At 38.8% G+C, this 22,385-nt stretch overlaps 1 protein-coding gene and 1 long non-coding RNA gene across 2 annotated transcripts in view; one reads left to right on the forward strand and one right to left on the reverse strand.

Moving 5' to 3' along the window:
* ENPP1 (ectonucleotide pyrophosphatase/phosphodiesterase 1) overlaps window positions 1-11,505 on the forward strand; it is a 69,897-nt gene extending 58,392 nt beyond the window's left edge. Inside the window, exons 19-25 of the mRNA XM_032843454.1 lie at window positions 75-126; window positions 1,781-1,935; window positions 3,526-3,655; window positions 4,783-4,863; window positions 5,732-5,864; window positions 7,863-8,025; window positions 10,975-11,505. Of these exons, the coding sequence (XP_032699345.1) occupies window positions 75-126; window positions 1,781-1,935; window positions 3,526-3,655; window positions 4,783-4,863; window positions 5,732-5,864; window positions 7,863-8,025; window positions 10,975-11,145 (885 nt within the window). The 3' untranslated portion in view covers window positions 11,146-11,505. The remainder of the gene's footprint in view (window positions 1-74; window positions 127-1,780; window positions 1,936-3,525; window positions 3,656-4,782; window positions 4,864-5,731; window positions 5,865-7,862; window positions 8,026-10,974) is intronic.
* LOC116858611 lies at window positions 7,829-12,957 on the reverse strand. The gene is made up of 3 exons (XR_004380956.1): window positions 12,848-12,957; window positions 9,495-9,499; window positions 7,829-7,839 (listed from the first exon to the last, which is right to left on the reverse strand). It is a non-coding gene; the product is annotated as an uncharacterized LOC116858611 (long non-coding RNA).
* Window positions 12,958-22,385: the final 9,428 nt, after the last annotated feature.

A 22,385-nucleotide genomic window follows, 5' to 3' on the forward strand; every position in this document is an offset into this window, starting at 1 on the left:
GTCTCAAAACAAAAATAGAACGAAACAAAACCTCCTGTCTCTCATTGCTTAAAATCGTATCATTAACTTTTTAGGTCTTACCAGTTGTGGATTTTGAGATACAGTTGAATTTGACTGTGGCAGAAGGTAAGACATGTTTACCCTTGAGTTTGGAATGTAAAAGTGGGCTTTTTCTCAGCCAGGTTAACCACAGAACATTGGTTTGGGGGCATTAGTTGAGAACAACCAGTAACTTAAAGGTGGTAGTGGAGACCACCTGAGGAAACACGGAGGTGTCTTTGCTTGATGGTCTAGACTGTTCGTCATACGGAAGGGAGGGATATTTACAGCACATCATATGTTTAGTGGAAGCTGAATTACTCTTTATGAACATAGTGGAGGTGGTTTGAGATCTTGAAGATTTTTATAACTTTATAAGAGACCTTCAGATTTCCATTGTAAACACCTGTTAGATTTCTATCTGCTTCTTAGTTCATTATAAGAGAGTATAAATTGGCTTGTTTATCTAAAGTTATTTCTTTATAACTTTTGAGTGAAGAGTATGCTTAATATACAGACATTTGTCAGTCGTGACTGGGATGTTCAGCCTCACTTTGATACAATCTCTGATACACTTTGATATAGCCTCTGATCCTTGTTACTTGGCTCAGTTTTTTCCTTCTGTAATAAGAAGGCAAATTCTGCATAATTCCCAAGTTGAATTTGCCTGTATAAAAATCTCTGTCAATATGGGGCACCTGGGAAGGCTCAGTCAGTTAAGCATCCGACTCTTTGATTTCAGGTCAGGTCATGATCTTAGGTTCCTGAGACTGAGCCCCACACCGAACTCCACACTGGGTGTGGAGTCTGCTTGGGATTCTCTCTCTCTCCCTCTCCTTCCCCCTCTGCTCCTCCTCCCACTCACATGTGCTCTCCCTCTCTCTTTCTCTTTCTCAAAAATAGAATAAAATAAAAATAAAAATCTCTGTAAATGTTTAGAGATACCTTTGATGGCCTTGTGATGACAAAACCTTCTGGTAAAGGATTGCATTTCTGGAACTGATCTGTGTTTGAATATGAGCATAGGAACTGTATGTCCATGGAAAAAGTATTCATTCTCTATAAACTACTGGTTTCTCATCTGTACAATGGGCATATAACCTTAATTTGTAGGGTTATGGAAGAATTAAATTAGATGATATATACAAAGGACTTTACAAAGCACTTGGCACTTGGAAAAAGTACAGTAAATGATCTATACTATTACTTTCATTCAGCTTCATTCAGCTCAGTCTCATAATTTTAGTTGTGAACTTTTGCTTTCTAAGCACCCATCTCATCCAGAAACTTCTCTGTCTGGAGTTTTCCCTGAATACTAGTTATTAAAATACTGTTGAAGAATTTTAACAATATTTTTAAAGTTCTAATGCTGAAATTTGTAGTAATCTCACATAGTGTTCTCTTGTGATATCTTGATCTTACATTCATCTTTCAGAATCTTCATAGGCAAAAACTACAATGAATCCCTTTTCTTAACTGTTTATGGTTCTGTGCTTTGTGTTTAGTTTTATTTTACAGTTAAAAATAACTTTTCAGTAGGGTTAAGTAGAGAATTGGATGAATGGATTCTTATATACTCTATAAGGAATATGTTCTTACATATTCACTATACACACACACACACATATGTGTATATATATAATATATTCTGTATGTACATACAGAATATATTATATACTGTGAATTATATTCACAGTAAGTATGTTTGAATGGTGGTTTCATTTTTCCCCTACAACCCAAGAGAAGGTTATTAAGCGCAGCACTTTACCTTACGGAAGACCCAGAGTCCTGCAGAGGAACACCTCGGTCTGTCTCCTCTACCAGCACCAGTTTGTGAGTGCTTACAGCCATGACATCCTGATGCCCCTTTGGACCTCTTACACCGTCCGCAGAAATGCAAGTATTGGTCGCCTCTTTAGCTATGTTTGATTATTTCAAATTATCATTAAGCAAAACATTGAAAGCCGAGTTAGTTTGGGTCAGTTAATCTTGGCTCTCTCATCAGTTTCTGCATTAGAAGATCACTGAACTGTGAGTTAGAAGATTAAGTTCTTGTTCTAGCCTGACCACGAACTCGGTGTATGACTCTAAGACTCCAAGCGGATGTCTTCTTGTGTGAAATGAGGGGTGTGCATGCAACAAAAGTTTCTCCCTTGCTTTATGTTTGATTTAATATTTTAGGATTCTAATTTATAATTTTATGAAATCAATTTTGCAGTCAGGCACAATGATTCATCTCTAAATACATAGCTGTATTTTCCCTGTCTGGATTTTCCTTCACTGCGCTCACCTCAGGGGGTCCTCACTGATGGGCAAGGTCATAAAAGCTGAGTGATCTCTCTGCATATACCACCTACAGGAACCCCCCCCCCCCCGCCCCAGACCAGACCAGAGAGAGGCCAGGGATCTGTGCACCTCCCAGAACACAAGAAGGCCTTGAAAAGAGTTGGGGGTTGGGGGTGGGGCAAATACCCCCCCCCCCCAATAAGACCACCATTCCCCCTCACCCCTGCCCCCTGGCTGCTGTGGTGGAAAGAGAAACAGAAGATAAGCCTTAAAAGAGAGAATGGGGGAGGGGATGAGATTGAGATTTTAATCAAATTGAAGTTTTAAACTAGACCAACCAGATTTTCAGAAACTGAATGTCTGGCAAGCTACAGGATGCCCTTAAGGGATGGAAAAGGGATCTGAGAGAGCTTAATGGAGGGTAGCAGCAGGATTTAAAAAATAAAACTATTGTTAATAGTCACTGAGAATGCCAAATAAAAAGAGAAGGCTATGTGTGTGTGTATATGTAATTTCTTTGTTAAAAATATATATATTATGCACCCATACACATTCACATAATTCCATAAAGTTTCTACCATCAATTTGATTGTTTTAATTTTGAAGACGGTCTCCCAACACTTGTAAACACGTTTTTTACTTGACTTTGTGATATGTAGGATACTTCCCAGTTTTTTTGTAGGTTCCCATCAGATTTACTGTTGTTTCATGCCATAATTACAATGTTCTTTGATTCTGTTCAAATGTTCAGTTGACTTATGTAATCAAAGCTGCTTAAATTCAGTCCTCAGTGCTCCTGAGGTTTTTGTGCTACACTGTTTCCACCCCCAGTTGGAGTCTGTGCAGTTGTGTATGGAAGATAGATAGGCTCAGATCTCCCCAAATCAGTATTTCAGTAGATAAAAGCTTACAGTTGACCAAAAATAAATAAATAAATAAATAAATAAAATACACTAAATTAGCCCAGCATAATAGGAAAATATTTGCACATATGTGATAAATGACTAATATCCTTCTATCATAAAAGAGTTTTTGCATATCAGAAAAAAATGAATATACTACTAGAAAAATGGGAAAATGGTGAAGGATAGCCAGAGCTCTGTTTTCAAATGGTGTGATGCATCTTCAGCTACTCATAAAGCCATCTTCTTTTCTTTTAGATGCCTGACACCTAATGGCTGTTTTCATTTTGTTTTTCAGGACAGTTTCTCTGCAGAAGACTTTTCTAACTGTCTTTACCAGGATCTTCGAATTTCTCTTAGTCCTGTCCATAAGTGTTCCTTTTATAAAAATAATGCTGAACTGAGCTATGGGTTCCTCTACCCACCACGTAAGTTTCTACCTCCCTGACCTTGCCTTTCTCTTGGCCTCTTTCTCTTCTTCCTTTTCTTTTCCTTATGAGGCCAGATACATCATCTTGTTGTTTTTTTAATTGGTGAAAATGGTAAATGAGAAGAATAACTCTTAGGGAAAATTTTAAAGTGTCTGAAGCTTGACTTTTAGACAACTTTTTAGGTTTTGCTTGGATGAACCATTCAGTATCTTCCTTTGGCTCAGGACATGGTCCCAGAGTCCAGGGATGTTGGGCTCCCTGATCAGCAGGGAGCCTGCTTCTCCCTCTGGGCTCTGCCCTTCCCAGCCCCTCACCCCTGCTCTTCACTCATTTTCTCTCTCTCTCTCAAATAAATATTTTTTTTAAAAAAAGGAAAAATGTAATTCACCCAAGAAAGTGGGGATAGGCAAAGCCTAAGGGGGCTCGCTCTTTCACAGAAATGGAGCTCCTAGGGAAAAGCTTTTTTTTTTTTTTTTTCTTTTTTGAAGTTAAGTGTTCTGCTTTTAAATGTGGCACATTTGTGTGTTAATGAGAAGACATTTTCAGGCTGGCCTTAAAAGGCAAGGAGCAGAAGGCTCTAGGTGCTCAAATATTCTCCATATCCAGCCCAGTCCCCAGAGTAAGTGTCTGAAGTCAGAACTTGGCTGTTGCTTTATGAAAATAGACCAACTCCAAGCCGAAAATCCCTACAAAGAAGCCTTGTACAGCATTTCGAGGCAGAAATCCTGCAATGTTTTTTCTGGGTAGTAGGTGTTGTTCTGAAGCCAGATAATCTCTTTTTCCTTCTTAGTGTAGAAGAGTTTAAGGAAAGAGGTTGTCAAAACAATACATTGTTAGTTGAAATAGGCAAATAATGTAAAATTTGAATATGTTTAATTTAGGCTGTTATTAAGCTTTTGTTTTTTTGATAAATTCATCTTGAAGAAGAAAAGATCTAAGTATTTTACTTTTTTAAGGGAACTTGACCAAACACATGGCACTTTCCCTTGACCCTGTACTTAGGAATGTTTTATGGGTTTAAGGTGATACTCAGCCTATTTTTCAAGTGCCCTCCATGAGAAAGTATGATTTCTAATGTTATTCATGAAGAATGAAATAGTTGTCTTTTTTTGCTTTCTTTATAGAACTAAATAAAGGTTCAGATCAACTATATTCTGAAGCATTGCTTAATACTAATATAGTGCCAATGTACCAGAGTTTTCAAGGTAAAAAATTTTAACCCCGTATCTCACAATTTCAATGAATTTCTGTATATTATAGGCATAATTTATATTATTAAGACTGATCCTCTAAATGACTGTCAAGCATGTTCTTTTAGGTGTATGTTCTTAGAGGTATACATTCTTACACATTCTTAACTTTGATGATACCAGTACACAAAAATTCTACAGCTGTTAGAATTATGATATATTCTAATACCTATTTTTCTACTCTGTATTTACATGTTTGTAAATAACATATTTTGATGGAAAAGTATGTAACATTCTTCCTAAGTTATCTGGCTTATATAGTCTACTAACACATTAACTTTCAGTTTGTTTTCCCATTTAACTTTTGGGAGTTGTCAATAATTGTTTTTGACCTTGAAATGAATAGATTTTTGCATCATTTTTAACTATCGTTGTATTTGGAACCCTTACAAAAATAAATTTAAATTATTCTTCAGGTGACATATAGAATTTCAAAATATGGAGCATACAAGGAAATTTTTTACTCTAATTTACGTGCAAGGAAATTTTTTACTCTAATTTATGTGTAGAATACTTGTGAATATTTCAAAGGGAATTTCAGATATTAACAGTAAATCTGAATAACCTGCCTTGTTTCTTTATGTTCATGGTGAGGGATATAGTCAGGGATGCCCAAAATAGTGTTGAATTCAATGTTTGTCTCTTCTGGCCAAAAGCCAGAGCTGAACAGGGCGTTTTTGGCTTCACACTAAGACTGAAGCCACATTTGTCTTTGTCAGTAATTACTATAAATGCTAACTTTGAAGAAGGTGGTTGAGTTTTTTCACATGACAGCATGGCACCTTGTTCTCTGGAACCCACACTGACACCCTTCTTGTTCCAGTAATATGGCGCTACTTCCACGGCACCCTTCTACAACGGTATGCGGAAGAAAGAAATGGCGTCAATGTGGTCAGCGGGCCTGTGTTTGACTCTGATTACGATGGATGTTATGATTCCTCAGAGACGCTGAAGCAGTAAGAACATATTTCATTTCCTCTTAAAAACAGCTGTCGTGTGGGATTACCATCCAGTTGAGTCCGCGGAGCCTTTTCTGTCTGAAACTGTTTGTGTTGACGGACAAGACATTTCTGTTTACACCGGAAGCCCCTTGAAATATCCTATGATGTTTTGCTCAGTGTTCAGTAAAACTTTTTTAGAGGAAAGAAGGAGTGTTTCTCCTCGACTCTGCTTAGATGAGTAATTCCTGAGCTCAGATTAAACACTGAACTCTGCCATCTGTGAAGAAGGTAACATCCATGTTTAAAATCTCTGTGGCTAATTGTTGAGATACTGTCTTCATTAACTACTGCTGGTTAGAAGATAAGGAACCTTGTGGTGTGGCTAGAGGCATCCTGCCTGGAAGCATCAGCAGAATTAAAAAGCTTTAGTGTCCAGGGCAGGCCTTGGGCGAATGTCACAGCTTTTACCTCCCCTTTTTAACCCTTTTTTAGGGGGAGCCTGAGTGACCGTCTTGAAAGAAACCGCCAGTGGGTGCTGTTTTTGTAAAGTACAGCAGCGGAACATTTTATAAACCATTTGATCTTTCATAAAACAATAACAGCATGATTTTTTGAAGTAATATTACTATTAAGGCACAGGATAATGAGAATGAGCTGTCAGGGGAGGTTTAGCTGGTTGCTGAGAACTCTCTCAGGCAGGCTCGGGGCGATTCTTCACACACGTTTATCTGTGACATGTTAGTTTGTGACGTAGTTTGTCAAATGGCGGGCTTTTGTTTTGTTTTTTACTATATCCCTGGCGTCGTAAGGGACCCACCATAACTGCCTGAGATCACAGCAGTAGAGTCAGTAAAGAGGAGAACTTGGGGGACGCCTGGGTGGCTTAGTCGGTTAAGTGACCACCTTCTGCTCAGGTCAAGATCCTGAAGTCCCAGAATCGAGTCCTGCATCAGGCTCCCTGCTCAGCCAGGAGTCTGCTTCTCCCTCTGCCCTCTCCCTTCTTGTGCTTGCTCACTCTCTCTCTCAGTCTCTCTCTCTCAAAGAAATAAAATCTTAAAAGAGAGAGCGAGCTCCATATCTTTCGCCTTCCACCAGAGCTCTCTGTTTTAATCAGTTTTCTATGTTATGGTTCCACATAAGATTACAAGTGAAGATGAGGCTCCCACTACTCTAAATTTGGAAAGATGCTGAAAAACAAATAAATAAACCTAGCTTTCAGAACAAAGGAAGTAGAATTAAGATGAGGTAAGGTATTACTTGGGACATCTTGAAGAATATGCCGCAGTTTAAAAGAAGTTCTTGGGATGAGAAAGGAAATCCACCTTTTTTTTTTTTTTTAAGATTTTTATTTATTTATTTGACAGAGATCACAAGTAGGCAGAGAAGCAGGCAGAGAGAGTGGAGGAAGCAGGCTCCCCTGCCATGCGCAACTTGATCCCAGGGCCCTGGGACCATGACCCGAGCTGAAGGCAGAGGCTTTAACCCACTGAGCCACCCAGATGCCCCGAGAAAGGAAATCCCTTTAAAACAAAGGAGAGTTCACAGAAACATGACTTCTCTATAAGGGCTGGAATAAAAAAAAATCCCACACCACTCTCCTCTCTGTCTCCTGTCTTTGCATAGCTGCACAGAGTTGAGAAGACTATCAATAATGCTTCAGAATCTTGGTTGTAGGTGTTCTAGAAAGATGTATTTTTTTCTTTCATGTCTCAATTCCAGTGTCTTAAGGTAGAACTAAAAAAAAAAAAAATCTGAAGTTCAGTAAATTTTTATAGAAAATAAAAACTATTTGGCTTGTGTTTACCTGTCTTCTAATTTGTTTTCAATTTAGCAGAACATATTGAGGTATTATGATTACTAACTTCTTAGTAATTTAATATTTATTTATTTATTTAATTATTTGACTGAATTTTATTTTTAGATTCATTGTATTAAAAATATACTTCACCGAAATATTCACTAAAAAGAAGAGAGTTATTTCTTTTTTAAACTGGAGATTGTCATATTTTCCAGAAACAGCAGAGTCATCCGTAATCAAGAAATTCTGATCCCAACTCACTTCTTCATTGTGCTGACAAGTTGTAAAAACACATTCCAGACTCCCTCCCAGTGTGATGAGTTAGACACCTTAGCTTTCATTTTGCCTCACAGGACTGACAATAGTGAGAGCTGTGTGGTAAGTAGCCTTTGTTCATGTATCACCTTAAACGTTGACCATAATGAATACAAGTATATTTGCATGTGCCGTGTCTGACATCACTGTGGGTAAAAACAGAATGTGAATATGCATGTACTTTGAAAGGGTGTGCTTTTACATGTACTTTGTGGGATGATTTTAAATTTGATACTCTGAGATGGTATATCTTTGGAGAGGACCACCCTTGCCTATTAAAACACAAAAAACAAATCAAAATGTAAAAACTTAGTGCCTGCATACAGCTTAGCTACTAAATTCCAGGTTTATTCGAACTATGAATTTATTTTTGTTTGAAACCTGGATTTATAATTCCTAAAGTGTCAGCACTGTTATAAATTAGTCCTAAAGTTACGGTTAGGTAGTATTTCAGATTAATTTTCTTTTTATCACTTTATTATAAAAGTCATGTTTGTTCCTAATTATCTTTTCTTATTCTTTTGTCATTCAGTGTTTGGAAATAATTGTTTTATGTTATCTTACTTGCTCGGAATTTAAAAAAAATAAAACCCCAAAACAAACAAACAAACAAAATCTAGTCTTCGAACATCAAGACTGTTTTAAAATTTTAGGGAAGTTTTTTTCCCCATAGTGAGCCAATTTTTTTTTCTTTCAGAGTACTTCCCAGATTTTCTAGTTGTTTTTTTCTAGTTGTTGTTTTTTTTTCCTCCCACTTTTCTTTTTTTGTCCGTCAAAGTTACACAATATTAAGTATAGACCTAAGTTGGCAAAGCGATGTAGCTTTCTCACCAGCCTCATTTGAATGGGTGGTCTAGTTGGGAGTCCTGTGGGCAAAAGGATGTTGAGGCCCTAGTCTGAGCTCAGCCGGAGAGAGTGCTATCATCACTCATTTATTCTTCCCTGCATTTGTTCATTGATCCCTTCTTGGATCCAGCCATTCATTCCTTCAATAAATACATGTTTCCAGGTACTCTTAGTCCAGAAGATACAGAGTGAACAAAGCAGACGGTAGCTTCTGCCATGGGCCCAGGAGTAGAATACAGAGATCCATTGTCATCCCTGATCTAAAAGCCTGTGTGTCATTCATTAAAATTCATGAAGATATTTCACTTATTTGTTTCTCTGATAAACTGAGAATGAATTGACCAGTCCTCATAGAACATATTTCTCATTAAGTTCTTTTTCCTTATGCTTCAGAATTAAGGAAGGAATAACAGGGTTTTACTTATTTGGATGCCCTTTGGGCATCTACATCTACCAGCTGGTCACTGTTGTGGACACTGTGGGATACATACTAAGTGTTCTCTTCTTCATTGCTTTTTCTTCCTCAAGAGATTGAATTGTCACTAAAGTTATCAGTTAGTGTTTTGTTCTGCAGCAAATAATGGAGAACCCATTTACAGTGACTTGAGCAATTAACGGGTACCTCAGGTGACAGGATGTCCAGAAGTAGACAGTCTTGGGTCAATAACACTATGAGGGACCCAGACCTTTCCTGTCTTCCTTCTCCACTATTCTTAGCATGTGGCACATGTGGGCCAAAGATGGTTTCTTCTCTAGATATCATGTCTGAATTCTGGGCCCTCTTCCCAAAGAGACTTATGCTTAGGTCTCCCTGAGCAAAATGATGCCAGGTATCATGAGTGAAGCTCTGAGTTCCTTTTCACCATCTCTACCATTCCAAAAGCTATTGTGCCACTATCTTAAATGCAAACATTTTGTCAAATTCTATAATAGCAGTGTACCTAGAAGACACTAAATATTGGACATGAACCAGGGAGAGGATTATTTGAAGGTATATCACACATCCTGACTGATTCCTTCTGTTTCATCTCTGAAGTAGCAACTAATGATTAGCAGGACATTGGCCTGAGACATCAGATGCCTTGCCTGTACTTTTTATCTGTTCGTGTGTATGTTGGGACAGATGGAAAATATCTACTGGCCAAGTAGTCCACGGAGTCAGGGTTATTCCTCCAAGAGCCAGAGTGAAGGTTATTGCGGAGAAGGAGACTGAGTGGGGCAGTAAGTAGCCCTGGATACAGGGATGATTGGAGGCTAATGGGAAAATGGGAGATTATTGGTCCATTCCCCTTTTATCTGGAAAGTCTATATTCATCATTTCCAACTAATAATGTCCCAAGGGTACAGAAGTCTTTATTGGAGGATGTCTTTAATGTAAAATTGCAGCCTGCCATCCAGTGGATACCTTCTTCATCTGACCTTCTCCAGGAGCCATATTCAGAGAAATGCATACTTACCACGAATGTATGATTTCCATCTCTGCTCCCTGCCTCAGCTACCAGCTCTGCTTCCATGTGTCAGAGCATGTGCCTTTACTTATCATTTGATCTATTAGCTGAGACCTCATTACCTCCCCAGAAATGGAGTTGCATTTTACCGCACTCCCCAACCCTCTCTTCATTGCACACATGTACGTAACTGGTTCTGATAAAAACGGGTGTTCTTTTAGTGCACTTGCACACATCATCACATTTGATCCTCAAAACACTCCTGTAAGGAAGGAGCAGGTAAGAGAATCAGGATTCAGGTGTTAAATAACTGGCCTCAGTTTACATGGTATGGTAATGGTAGGACCTGGACTTAGGTCCGAGTTTCTTTACTCTCATCCCCATATTCTTTCCACCACGCCACATTGCTTTTGTTTTCCAACATTTTTTTAACCTCACACTGTTGACGTTTCTTGCATCAATGCAATACATGAGCACTGATTCCACATATACTTGCCTTTTCCCAAATTGGGAAATTTGGGAATTCCCACATCTAATTCAACAAAGATGTATCATATATATTAGATGGTGAGCTACTCAAGGGATCATGCCGACAAAGCTCGGAGCATCTGCCGTTTGGGAGCCAGAGGGTCGGAACTCACTGAAATGGGAAGAAGGAGTGCTGGTAGGGAACGTGAATTGTTCTCCAGTGACGTTTCTTTTCCCCCCACCTTCATAGCATGGGAAGCATGAGTCGTCATGGGTAGAAGAGTTACTGAAGTTACACAGAGCTCGGATCACGGACGTTGAACTCATCACTGGACTCAGCTTCCTTCAAGAACGAAAAGAGCCCGTTGCAGACATTCTAAAGTTGAAAACATGGTTGCCAACCTTTGACCAAGAAGACTGATATTTTTTTATTCCAAAAATACACCATAGATGTTTTTGAAAGAACCTTTATTTTATACAGTCCTCTATTCACGCTGTCGCCTTGTTTGGAAACTGCCGACCAGAGTTAGAGCTGAGAATCCTCTGTGATAACAACCATCTCAGGGAACCTCGCGGCCTCCGCCCGGCAGTAGGAAAATACTCTTACTGAGTCTCGCACATGTTTGAATGTGTAAGAATTGTTCCAATTTGGGGAATAAAGACACCCCATACCTAAAACTGCTATTCTACTTCTCTTAAGGGCAAAAGTAGCTGTGAACATTGTCTGGACGCCAGATATTTGAATTTTGTTTTCACTAATAAACTTCTATGGAACTGGCAAGATCAGCATTAATGGATAGGATTGGAATAGCATGTTTTACCTTAGTATTTTCACAAGGATTTAAAGGTGATTCTGGATTATTTCCAACTTGGAGTTTCATTCATTTTAGTTTTAACTGAAAAAAATTAGCAGAAGCAAAAATGTTTCTAAGGCCCTCTTTCTGTCTTTGCCGACACCCATTCAAAACCAAAATATGTAATCCTGTGGGTTTGGTTTTTTGTAAATTGTGATTAGGCTTCCTCGGATTTAGTGTTTTTAATAAGTTAAACTTTGAGGGAAGATCTGTGAATTGAGTAATTCAGTCTGTCTACCCGCTATAAAATTTTATTCTGTATTTGTACAAAAAGAAAGATATTCCCATCCCGTTCACTGGTAGTGAACATAGGTTGAAAATAGCTCTAAAAGTGGTTATTTTAGACTATTAAAAATGTCTTCATGGAACTTCAGAGAACTTGCCAATGCATGCCTGGCAACATTTTCCATCAAGACAGCAGGAATGTTTTCCTCTATGCCCCAAAATGACCCCACCAGCAGCAGAACTGTGCTGAGCTGTTTATCTTAAAGTTTCTTGGGTTTGGAAAGAATGTATAACCATTGCTTTACATCTTCTTTGTGGTCATGATAAATGAACCTGACCTCTCCTCCACATAGACTATACCTTTTAGTGTGACTATATGTGTGAACCTTCAAGGGCTTCCTTCACTTGTAGACTATGTGGGTTTGATTTAGGTGTTATATTAGTCCACCAAAATTTTTTTATTTGTCCTTCCTATGATGATCATTCTTGAACAGACTACAGGCCACAAAATCCTTTAGATAATATAATTTGTACTAAAAATTATTTAATAATTTAGGAAGTTTTGTTGGTTTTTGTTTTAGTCCCATAGGGTCCTGAGGGTTTGTACATTGCTTTTTTCCAATCTGTCTTCTCTCTGTTGTTCAATTTGGGTCATTTCTGTTGTCCCATCTTTAAGTTCACTGGTTATTTTCTTTCTCTAATCCATTTTGTTGTTGAGCCCCCGCCCCCATTGAGTTTTCTACTTTTTTTTTTTTTTCCCTAAAATTTCTATTTGGTTCTTCTTTATATCATCTATTTCTTTGCTGAGAATTTTTATTTTTTTGCTAAGATTTTTTATTTTTTCATTTATTCTGTATAATTCATAGATACTCACTGAAGCATTTTTGCAATGGCTGCTGCAAAATTCTTTTCAAATAATGCCAGCATCTGTGTCATCTCAGGGTTGGCATCTGTTGTCTTTTTTTCATTCAAAAAGATTTTCCTGGTTCTTGGCGTGATGAATGATTTTCGGTGGAAACCTGAATATTTTAGATGTTACATGACTGTTTTAGCTGACTTTCTCTGACATCGATCTAGTGGGGGACTTAGGGGCACTGTCTAGTTCCTCCAAGGTGTAGCTACAAGTCCAGGTTTCCCACTCAGCCTCCAGTGACACTTGGAACGAAATGGGACCCATGTCATTGCTGCGCAGGGTGGGAATTCAGTTCCCCACTGGGCTTCCATTGATGCCTTCCTGCCTGGGGTGTGCAGGGGGCCTTGTCACTGCTCCCCTGTGGTGTCCACTGATACTGTGGGCAGGAATGCTGGGGAGGCTTCATTATGACCAGGTGGGGATGAATTGACCAGTTGTTTACTCAACCCTCTCAGATCCCACCCTGTCAGGGGAGTTAGGGTACTGCATGACAGCCCATCGAGGCTGGAAGTCTAGGCTCCCCACTTGGCCTTTACTGGCCTGGTTGGGTCTATGGTCTTTCCAGTGGCGTTTGCTAGAGTGGAGCATTTCCTGTTTTCTCTCTTGCTAGGCCATTACTCTTCCAGGCCTTTTGCTGGATAACAGGCCTTTTTTAGGACTTCTTTACATGTGCTCTGTTGCCATTTCACCTTTTCAGCTCCAAGTCTGGGACATCTGAGCTAAAAGGCAAATACACGGGGGAACTCATCACAATTTTGTCCCTTGGGTCCCAAGGTCCCTAGCCTGCCTGACTTCTCTCCACCTTTCAGAATCTTACTTTTTTTGTTTTATATATAATATCTAAGCTTTTTATCTGCATTTAGCAGAAGGATATATACTTTATAGAAGGGTCTCATTGATTTTTATGTATTCAAAACACATGCAGACACGTGATTGCCTCTATGTAAAGCCTCTTAGCAGATCTTGATTAAATAGGTAGATGCTTTTCCCCTTTGCCAGTCACCAGGAATACAAAGAAAGACAAGTAATAATCCTTACTAATAATCCTAAAACTAGAGAGGGAGAGGACAGAGCAGAAGTGTAGATGATCCCTAAGGGGTGGTAGTTGTTTTAATGGAGCCATAGGCAGAGCCATCTGCCAGGGAGGACAGAGAAGACACTGGGTGTTGCTTGACGGTCTCAGCAGTGACTCCCAGAGGTGGTTGACATTTGGGCTAGAACTTGGTGCAGATTGGAGCTCTTCAGGTGAATAGGTAAGGAAAGGACATCCTAACATCCTTTGGAGGGATACTTTTTGGCATTTTCCCATTTACTCTTCTGATATTTTCTACAAGTGTTTCTATGACCAACTTATGACATACAACTACTTTATTTTTCCTGCTTTGTTATAATCATCTCCTGCTCTTAAAAGCCAGACTATTAATGCTGTGCTGACTCTAAAGTAAAGAGCATCCACATCTGTTCCTACTTTGTTTTCTTCAGACACAGTGTTCTTTTTCTTTTTTTGTCTTGAAACAGATCTCTCCTTTGACTGTTTGATCAATTTAAAAGATGTGACTGGCCTCCAGTCCCCCAATTTGAATGGTAAATTCACATGGCTATATATGAAAATGTCTTTAACCTACTGTCTATAATAAAGGCTGTTCTTTGCTTTTCATATGCAAAACAAAACCTTTATTTTCCCCTAATTTTATTGCCATGCCTCTGATCAGTACTTCCTAAATGAGATAAGTAACTTCCATATAAAATTTCATAGCTAAGTCAGCCCATTCATGGCAAAGCAAAGAATCAAGTGGAACTTAAAAATTATTTAGAAGTGTCAGAGAAAAAAATGCAAACTTTAGGGGGGGAAAGCCGAAGGTTCAGCAGGGGAGGTCAGTGTGTGGAGGGTTGTTAGGCCAGCTGGCCCCATCCTGTTTCAGGAGAGAAGGTGGATGAGATTGTATCTAAGATCACCCAGTCCTCCAGAAAAGGCTGTTACCAGCCCCAACATTGACTTTTTTCTGTCATTAGCTGCATTAACTGTCCTGCCTTGCCCTGTGGGTACCTGCTTATCTATATCAGGAACAGGCATTTGAACTTTGAAAGTAAATGTGGTGATTACACTTCATGCCAAAGCCTATCACAGGTGTTTTTATAGGCGTTAGGTAAAATTGTAACATGGCTACAGTCCAATGACATTTTCCTTGATTTTTGGCAGTCTAAATATTATGAGGGAGAGGGGAAGTCTGTAGAATATGTCTCTAAGGTAAGAAATGTGGATTCACCAATAAAAATTTTATATACAGAATCTTTGCTGCTTTCGCGTGCGCACGTGTGTGTGTGTGTGTGTGTGTGTATGTGTGTAGGGTGGGGACAGGGAACTGGGTGGTGGTGTTTTCCCAGGGATGATACTGCATGCAGGGGCTGTAGACAATTAACCAGGACTGTATTGTTGGAAGGAGGAAAAAGATCCAAAGTTCATGTCAGGTTCACAGAGTAAACATCTGTTTCTGATTTGTGACCTATATTCTTGTTTTTGGCATTTTAATTATTTGCAATCATACTTCTAGGTAAAAAAAAAAAAAGACATGTATAAATATCCTTCCAGTATTTAGAATGGTCTGAAACCAGAGGGAAAGTATCTAATTTGTAACTTCCATATATTTTATTTCAACGTGAAATTTTTGTACTTATCCTTTCCATAAACAGCAATGAAAGGAAAAATAAAGATATTTAGTAGAAATTGTAGCCATGGTAGAAACTGTAGTCTGCTAGAAATTAAAAGAATCTCGGAATCTGTATTACCCTCATGAGATGTCAAAAGGAAGCAACAGAAAAAAGTGTGCCTTTCATTCCGTCCCAGTGTCATAGTTTTAAGCTTAACTTCATACTTGCCCGTAAAACCTGAACTCAGGGAGAGAGATTTTAATAAAAATAACACACTCACTTAAAACTCATACAGAATTTCATTATATATCAAATTCAGAACTCAGAATAGACTTCAGCTTTCCCAGAATAGAGATACAAAACAATTTAATACATATCCAGATAATGAGGTTTTTATATCTATAATAATTTTGCCCTAAGACATCTGGGTATTTCTCACTATCAAAATTTTTTATGCCTACACTTAAATGACATTGTGCTAAGTGTAATATAAAGCAAATGAAACTTTCAGAACTGAAGGCTTATAAGTTAACAGAGACGGGAGATTATTTTAAATAAATGAGACCAAAATTTTCTCCGTTCAATGAACAGAATGGCCTGCTCAAATTTTTACAATCTAAAAAATCTCAGATTGAAACCTACAATTTTGCCTTCTCTATCATAAACTATTCAAGATCTTGACACAATGTCACTGTTTTGAAGCATTACTCAATTTTAAAAAGGTACAGAAATAGTGGTTAACCTGTGAGGCCTCTGTGTACTTGTGTTTTTAAGATCTCAAACACTGTTTAATTCAATAGGACACTTTTATCACGTTCAACTAGGTTAGATTCAATTAGATCAAGACTGACAACAGATTTCAAAGCTGTGTTAACTCTGTGTCAAGGAAATGAACATAGGGGTTAAATTGGGGTACAGAATAGACAAGATGCCTGCCCCCTTGGTGCTTACTGACCAACATTTTATCTTGATGTCAAGATCTAGCCCAAGGCCCATATCCTTTTGACACTAGTTCTCTTCTCTTTACCCCTAAAGCATGGTCATGTGATCAGACCCTCCCAGACACTGGGGATGACAGAGCACAGGACTTCAGGCTAGTCATTGTTCTGTAATTGCGACCAACTGCCTGTGTGTGATGCATTTTATTGTCCCTTAATCTGCACAAAATGTTATTAGATGGCACTGTGATCTAGTAAGAAATTGTACTCAGCCCCTGATACTCAGTCCAAAAGCATGGCTTGCTAAAGGTAGTCTGCAGCCACACAAGGAAGTAATTTCAGGGTGATGTGGTTATGGGTGTAAGAGAATCATTTGCTTCCACCTAGGGCTTCCGGATGTGGCAGGATCTTATCCTAAAGAGAGGATATTACACAAACCTCATAAGGAAATTAAGAAGTCCCAAGAAGCTGCACTATCTAAGCATTTCCAGCCGGTGATCTTTTGTTACATTTGCTAAGACTATACCCTTCGAGTTTCTTCCCTAAAACTATAACTTTGATGAGATTTATGTCAAGGGTGTGCTGTTTCATAAGATATACAACTCAGCCCTGTGGGATTTTTCCCCCAGTGGTTATAACTTTCATTTGACATTTAAGCATATGTTTTTTAAATTGATAGATTCCTTTTCAGGAATTTCTTTGTCTTGTCTCCAAACTCATCTGTCATTGAGAACAGACATAATCTTTTAGCCAGTGTTTCTAGAACAGTGCCTGACACATAGTAGTTGGTTAATAAAGACAATGTCCAGGTAAATAAAACCCAATAAGCTGATCCTACCAAAATAACCATTTAAGACAGCTCAGGAATCATAGGTTATTGAAATGCAGCTAGAGGACAACCACACTGACATTAATTATTCTTTGCATCCCTAGTTTTTAAATACCAGATGGTGTTTTCCCTGGGGTATGTTTCAAAAGGAGTACATCTCTATATATCTTTCTAGTACATGAGGGAGAATTTTAAAAATATATCTAATACAAATATAAAAATAAAAATACAATACATATAAGATCAAGAATGCCTTTCGTGGACTATACAGTTTCATTGACTTTACTGTGGGAAGTGTCATGCGTGGTGAACTGAAGAGGAAAAGAATGAACTTCTCAGAGTTTTGACATCTCACATGAGAACCTCTCTACAAGGTGTGTAATGTCCCTCCAGCCACAAAGAGCTGTTGTAAACGTTTACTGGCAAATGTGGAGACACACGGGGCATCTCTCAGTCCTCACATCCATCATCTTCAGGGAATAGCTTTTGCTGTGAGGAAAAACACATCGGCCTGGATGAAATAAGTCAGTGGTAGCAACCCTGCTGGAGCATCTAGAACAAACATTTTGAGGCAACTTTGCTGTACTCCAGAGGAGAGAGGTTTTCCTACCTCTTCTCACTCTCTTTGAAATTCAGGGCCATGGTATCTCACATTGGCTAACATAGTGATGGACAAAGAAGTATTAGTGATGTGAAATCCTCCCTTCCCATCATGGAAGGTTGACCATAAACAAATTTGATTATTCATTTACCCAATGAATCAGTCACATTATTATGATGACAAAGACATCTCTGAAACTAGATCAAATATGGTGATAATTACAATAGTAACGTACTTAACTAGGTGTTTCTTTGGTTCCAGACATTTGCTAAATGGGTGATATAAATTTTCTCAACAGTTCTGTAAAGTGAAAATACTAAACCTAGCTCTGGCTGGTGGGTTATCACTGGCAGGGACTGGAGCCCAGGTCTTAGTTAGGCTCATATACTTAAACAGCAGGTCACACTGCCTCCTTGAAGAATACGTTGAAAATGTTCGGATTCGTCAAGTTCTACTCCATCAGCAGCTGAATTCCAAGTCAGAATTAAATTCATTAATAGCGTATTAAGAGCATGAGATATGACCATTTAAAAAGAGCACTTAAGGGCACCTGGGTGGCTCAGTGGATTAAGCCTCTGCCTTCGGCTCAGGTCATGATCTCAGGGTCCTGGGATCGAGTCCCGCGTCAGGCTCTCTGCTCAGTAGGGAGCCTGCTTCCCTCTCTCTCTGCCTGCCTGTCTCTCTGTCTACTTGTGATCTCTCTCTCTCTGTCAAATAAATAAATAAAATCTTTAAAATAAATAAATAAATAAAAAGAGCACTTAAAAGCAAAAGCAAAAAATGTTAACTCTCAAGTGAAAAGTGGGCAAACGTCTGCATTAAAACATTTATAAGGAAAAGAGCTGTAAAAAACAAAACTGTTTTAGCTCTTAAAAATATGCAAGTGACATTATTTTGGGGCTTACCATGTGGGAATTTTAACAGAGGCGGGTCTCCAGTGCTGCGAAGTTAGTCTGCAGTAGTGGCACCTTGAGGGTGGCCACACAAGTTGTTATGGCCCAGGTGAAGGTCATTTGATAACTGCATTCCAAAAGTCTAAAAACTGTTCATAAACTATGGCTCACCTATCAGTTCCCTCAGATTATTCTGAGGAAGCCATTGTACAATTGTACGAAGACCTCAAATGATACTCAGTTGGAATGGTTGACTCTTGTTGGAGAAAATAGTACTAGTATAATGTATCCTTACAATAGAATATTCTCAGAGATGTGATCTTTATCTAAGTCTATTAAAGTGGAAAAACTTCACAGTACAGGAATCTACAATGAGAGCTTCCAAAATAGCATATGATAATGTATCCATTTTGGTGAAAGGAATACTAAAATCTCTTTTCCTCCTCTTCCTTCCCTTCCTCTTCTATATCTTTCCTGTTCAGTTTCTCCCCTCTTGTTGTCTCTGGACGTTAATGCAGTAAAATTTTTACAGTGATTATATCTGAGTGCTGGGGCTTACTGTGAGCCTCACTTTTTTATTCCTCTATAATTCACTACTCCTGAGTCTTATAATGTATTTGAAGTGTCTTCACCCATTTCTGTATATGTGACAATAAGCACCCAAAGAGCAGAAAGTATCCAGCACCTCGGGTATCAATAGATGCGTATTAACACGTTGTGAATGATATTCCCTCATCGCATTGCTGTTCACTGTGATGAGGTTATCACAGTTCCAAAAAGCCCATTTGGACTTGAATTCCTCCAGATTACACAAAACGTTTGTCTTCTGTCATTTTCCTTTCCCTTCCAAGCTTCTGGGTTCACACCTACATACCTTCCCTCTTGTCTCTCATGGAGAAAGTGTGATTTCTTTTTATTTTCTCAGACCTGAATTCTCACTTCCTCCAGGGCTTTGTTTTCCTTGTTATTAACCCTTCTTCCTCAGCCACACATCTGTGATTCCCACCTCTCGCTGCTGCCATCTTTCTGCGTTGAGTATGTCCTGGTCCTTTCATTTCCCTACAGCGTCTGCCATGTTGCATCTGTCCCTGGAGTTCAGGGTACAGTGAGACAGGACCAACAGGTGCCTGGCTTACATTCCCTGATGTTATTTCCTCACTAACTTCTCCCCTTGTTTGAAACTCCAATAATCTGGTTTCTGACTACCTCCCCATCTTCCATTAACCTCTCTTTTTTAAAAAGAACAATGATTTCCTCACTGACAGATTTCATTTTTATTTTGGAAATGTAAAAATGTACTGTAAAGCATAAGGAGCAAAATAACCATCATCCCAGACAGCCTCTTACTGTTAACATCCTGGATCCGTTTATTAGCTTCTCGATTATTGCATTAATCTTTCTTAAATATATTTCCAACCACTGTGATTATCTCAAGCATCCCTGTCTGCCCTGATTCCATTTTCCAGCATGTTTATTCTCTTCTTTGCTATTTGTAATTTATTATTTGTGTATTATTTCTTTAGGCATGCTATCCTCTCTTTTAAAATCTCCTTTTAGGAGTATCTGGGTGGCTCAGTCAGTTAAACATCTGCCTTTGGTTCGGGTCATGATCCTAAGGTGCTGGGATGGGGTTCCACATCAGGCTCCCTGCTCAGCGGGGAGTCTGCTTCTCCCTCTGCCCCCCCACCACCCCGTGCCACTTTTGCCTGTTCTCTCTCAAATAAATAAAATATTTTTTAAAAACCTTTATTGTTTTATCATATCTTCTTTGAACTTATTTTTATTTATTGGATCCATGTGTCTATTTTCTTTTTATTGTTTGACCTATGTTTTTGTCTAGGCAGGATAGATGAAATAAACTTTCCTTCCTCCCCTCCCACTCTGCCCTGCTTCCTTCCTTTCTTCCCTCCCTCCCTCCTGTTTTAGTCCAGAGTATATTTGTTGAGTTTAATGACATTTCTTTTTATCTTACCCCTGTTTCACATTCTGTTTTACTCAGAGATGGAGTTGGTGATCATCTTCCAATTGTATCTGAGAGTCATTTGTTTATTCCTTTAAACTATGGTTTCAGGGAGAAATATTTTGCTTCCTATCCATTTCTTTTTTTTTTTTTTTGAAGCCCAAGGTTAGAGTAGTGGTGGGAGAAAAGAGGACTTGAAGTTATCTTCGACTTCCTATGATATTTTGTTTCCTTCCCTCTTCTGAGATTGTGTCTCATACAACTGTTCACTTTGTTGGGGTATAAATAGTTTCTGTGTTGGAAACTCTTGGACTGTGGTTCATTTCCTCAACTTAGTGCATGCTCAAAAGATTGCACATCTCCATCAACCACTTTCTCTCTTTCTCTATGTTCCTGGGTTTTCTCCCAGAACAGTCTCATTACATTCCCCATTTCACCATTGGAATAGATTGTTTGCTCTTTCTGTCCTGCATGCTTCTTCTCAGTGTAATCTTGTTGCTTCATACTTCAAATGTGGGCTAGCCTTGGCACTTGCTTTGACCTATAGAATGTGGCCAAAGTGACATTTTTCCACTTACGAGATTGTCCTTACGTGTCCTCGCACCTTATGCTTTGGGCTCTGAAAACATTCCTACCACCAGTTAAGGAAGTCAGGGCCAACCCACTGGATGATAAGAGACAGTGTAGAAGAGAGACTCAGTTCACAGTTGGCACCAAGGCCCCTGATGAGAGGGTAAGGCCATTCTATGCCCTCCAGCCCTAATAGAACTGCCTGATGGCTGCAGTGGTGTGAATGACCCTAGTGAGACCACCAGAAGAACTACCCTGCTGAGCACAACCATAGAATCATGAGAATTATTAAATCATTCTTTTAAGCTACTGTGTCTTAGAGTGTTTTTATGCAACAAATCAGATTTGGTACCTGAGAGTAGGTGGTACTAAGTGCAACATAAAATGTGTGGCATTGGCTTTGGGACCAGGGAGTGGGCAGAGGCTGGTAAATGGTACAAAGACTATTGAAGGCAGAGGAAAGGACTACCTATGTTATTATGTGCTAAGAATGTTGGGATGCTTCAAAAATCTATCTTCTGCTGTTTGTGAAAACAACAAGGCTGAGTTAAAAATTGAGATCCACATCTTTTGTGTGTGTGGATTGATTTTATATTTAAAAAGCCATGTTGATGCAAACCATGTTTGTAGCAGAACTATTCACAATAACCAAGAGGTGAAAACAACTGAAATGTACATTGACAGATGAATGGATAAACAAAATGTGGTCTACACATACAATAAAATATTATACAGCCTTAAAAAGGAAGAAAAATCCATCACATGCTACAGCATAGATGAACCTTGAGGACATTAGGCTAAGTAAAATATGCCAAACACAAAAAGCCAATATTGTACAGTTCTATGTACATGAACCAGCAAGAGCAGTCGAACTCGTAGAAACAGAGGGTAGAAGGTAGTTCCCAGGGGATGGGAAGAGGAAGGATATGTGAGTTATTTAATAGGTACAGAGCTTCAATTTTGCAAGATGGAAAATTTCTGTAGATCTGTTGAACAGCAATATTAATATACTTACCTCTATGAAACTGTGCACTTAAATGGTTAAGGCAACTTTTGTGTTATATGTTTTATTTGTTTTACCATAATTTTTTTAAAAATGAGGAAGGAAAAGGACATGACGACAGAATAGATGGTAAGCCCTGATTGTAGACGGGGGAATCAGCAAGTTTATGACTATGCTTCACAACAGTGTGTGTAACAGCAGTAAAATACCAGAAAACAACTGTTAC

The sequence above is a fragment of the Lontra canadensis genome, unplaced genomic scaffold, assembly GCF_010015895.1.
Source record: "Lontra canadensis isolate GAN:19392208 unplaced genomic scaffold, GSC_riverotter_1.0 scaffold141, whole genome shotgun sequence".
NCBI lineage: Eukaryota > Metazoa > Chordata > Mammalia > Carnivora > Mustelidae > Lontra > Lontra canadensis.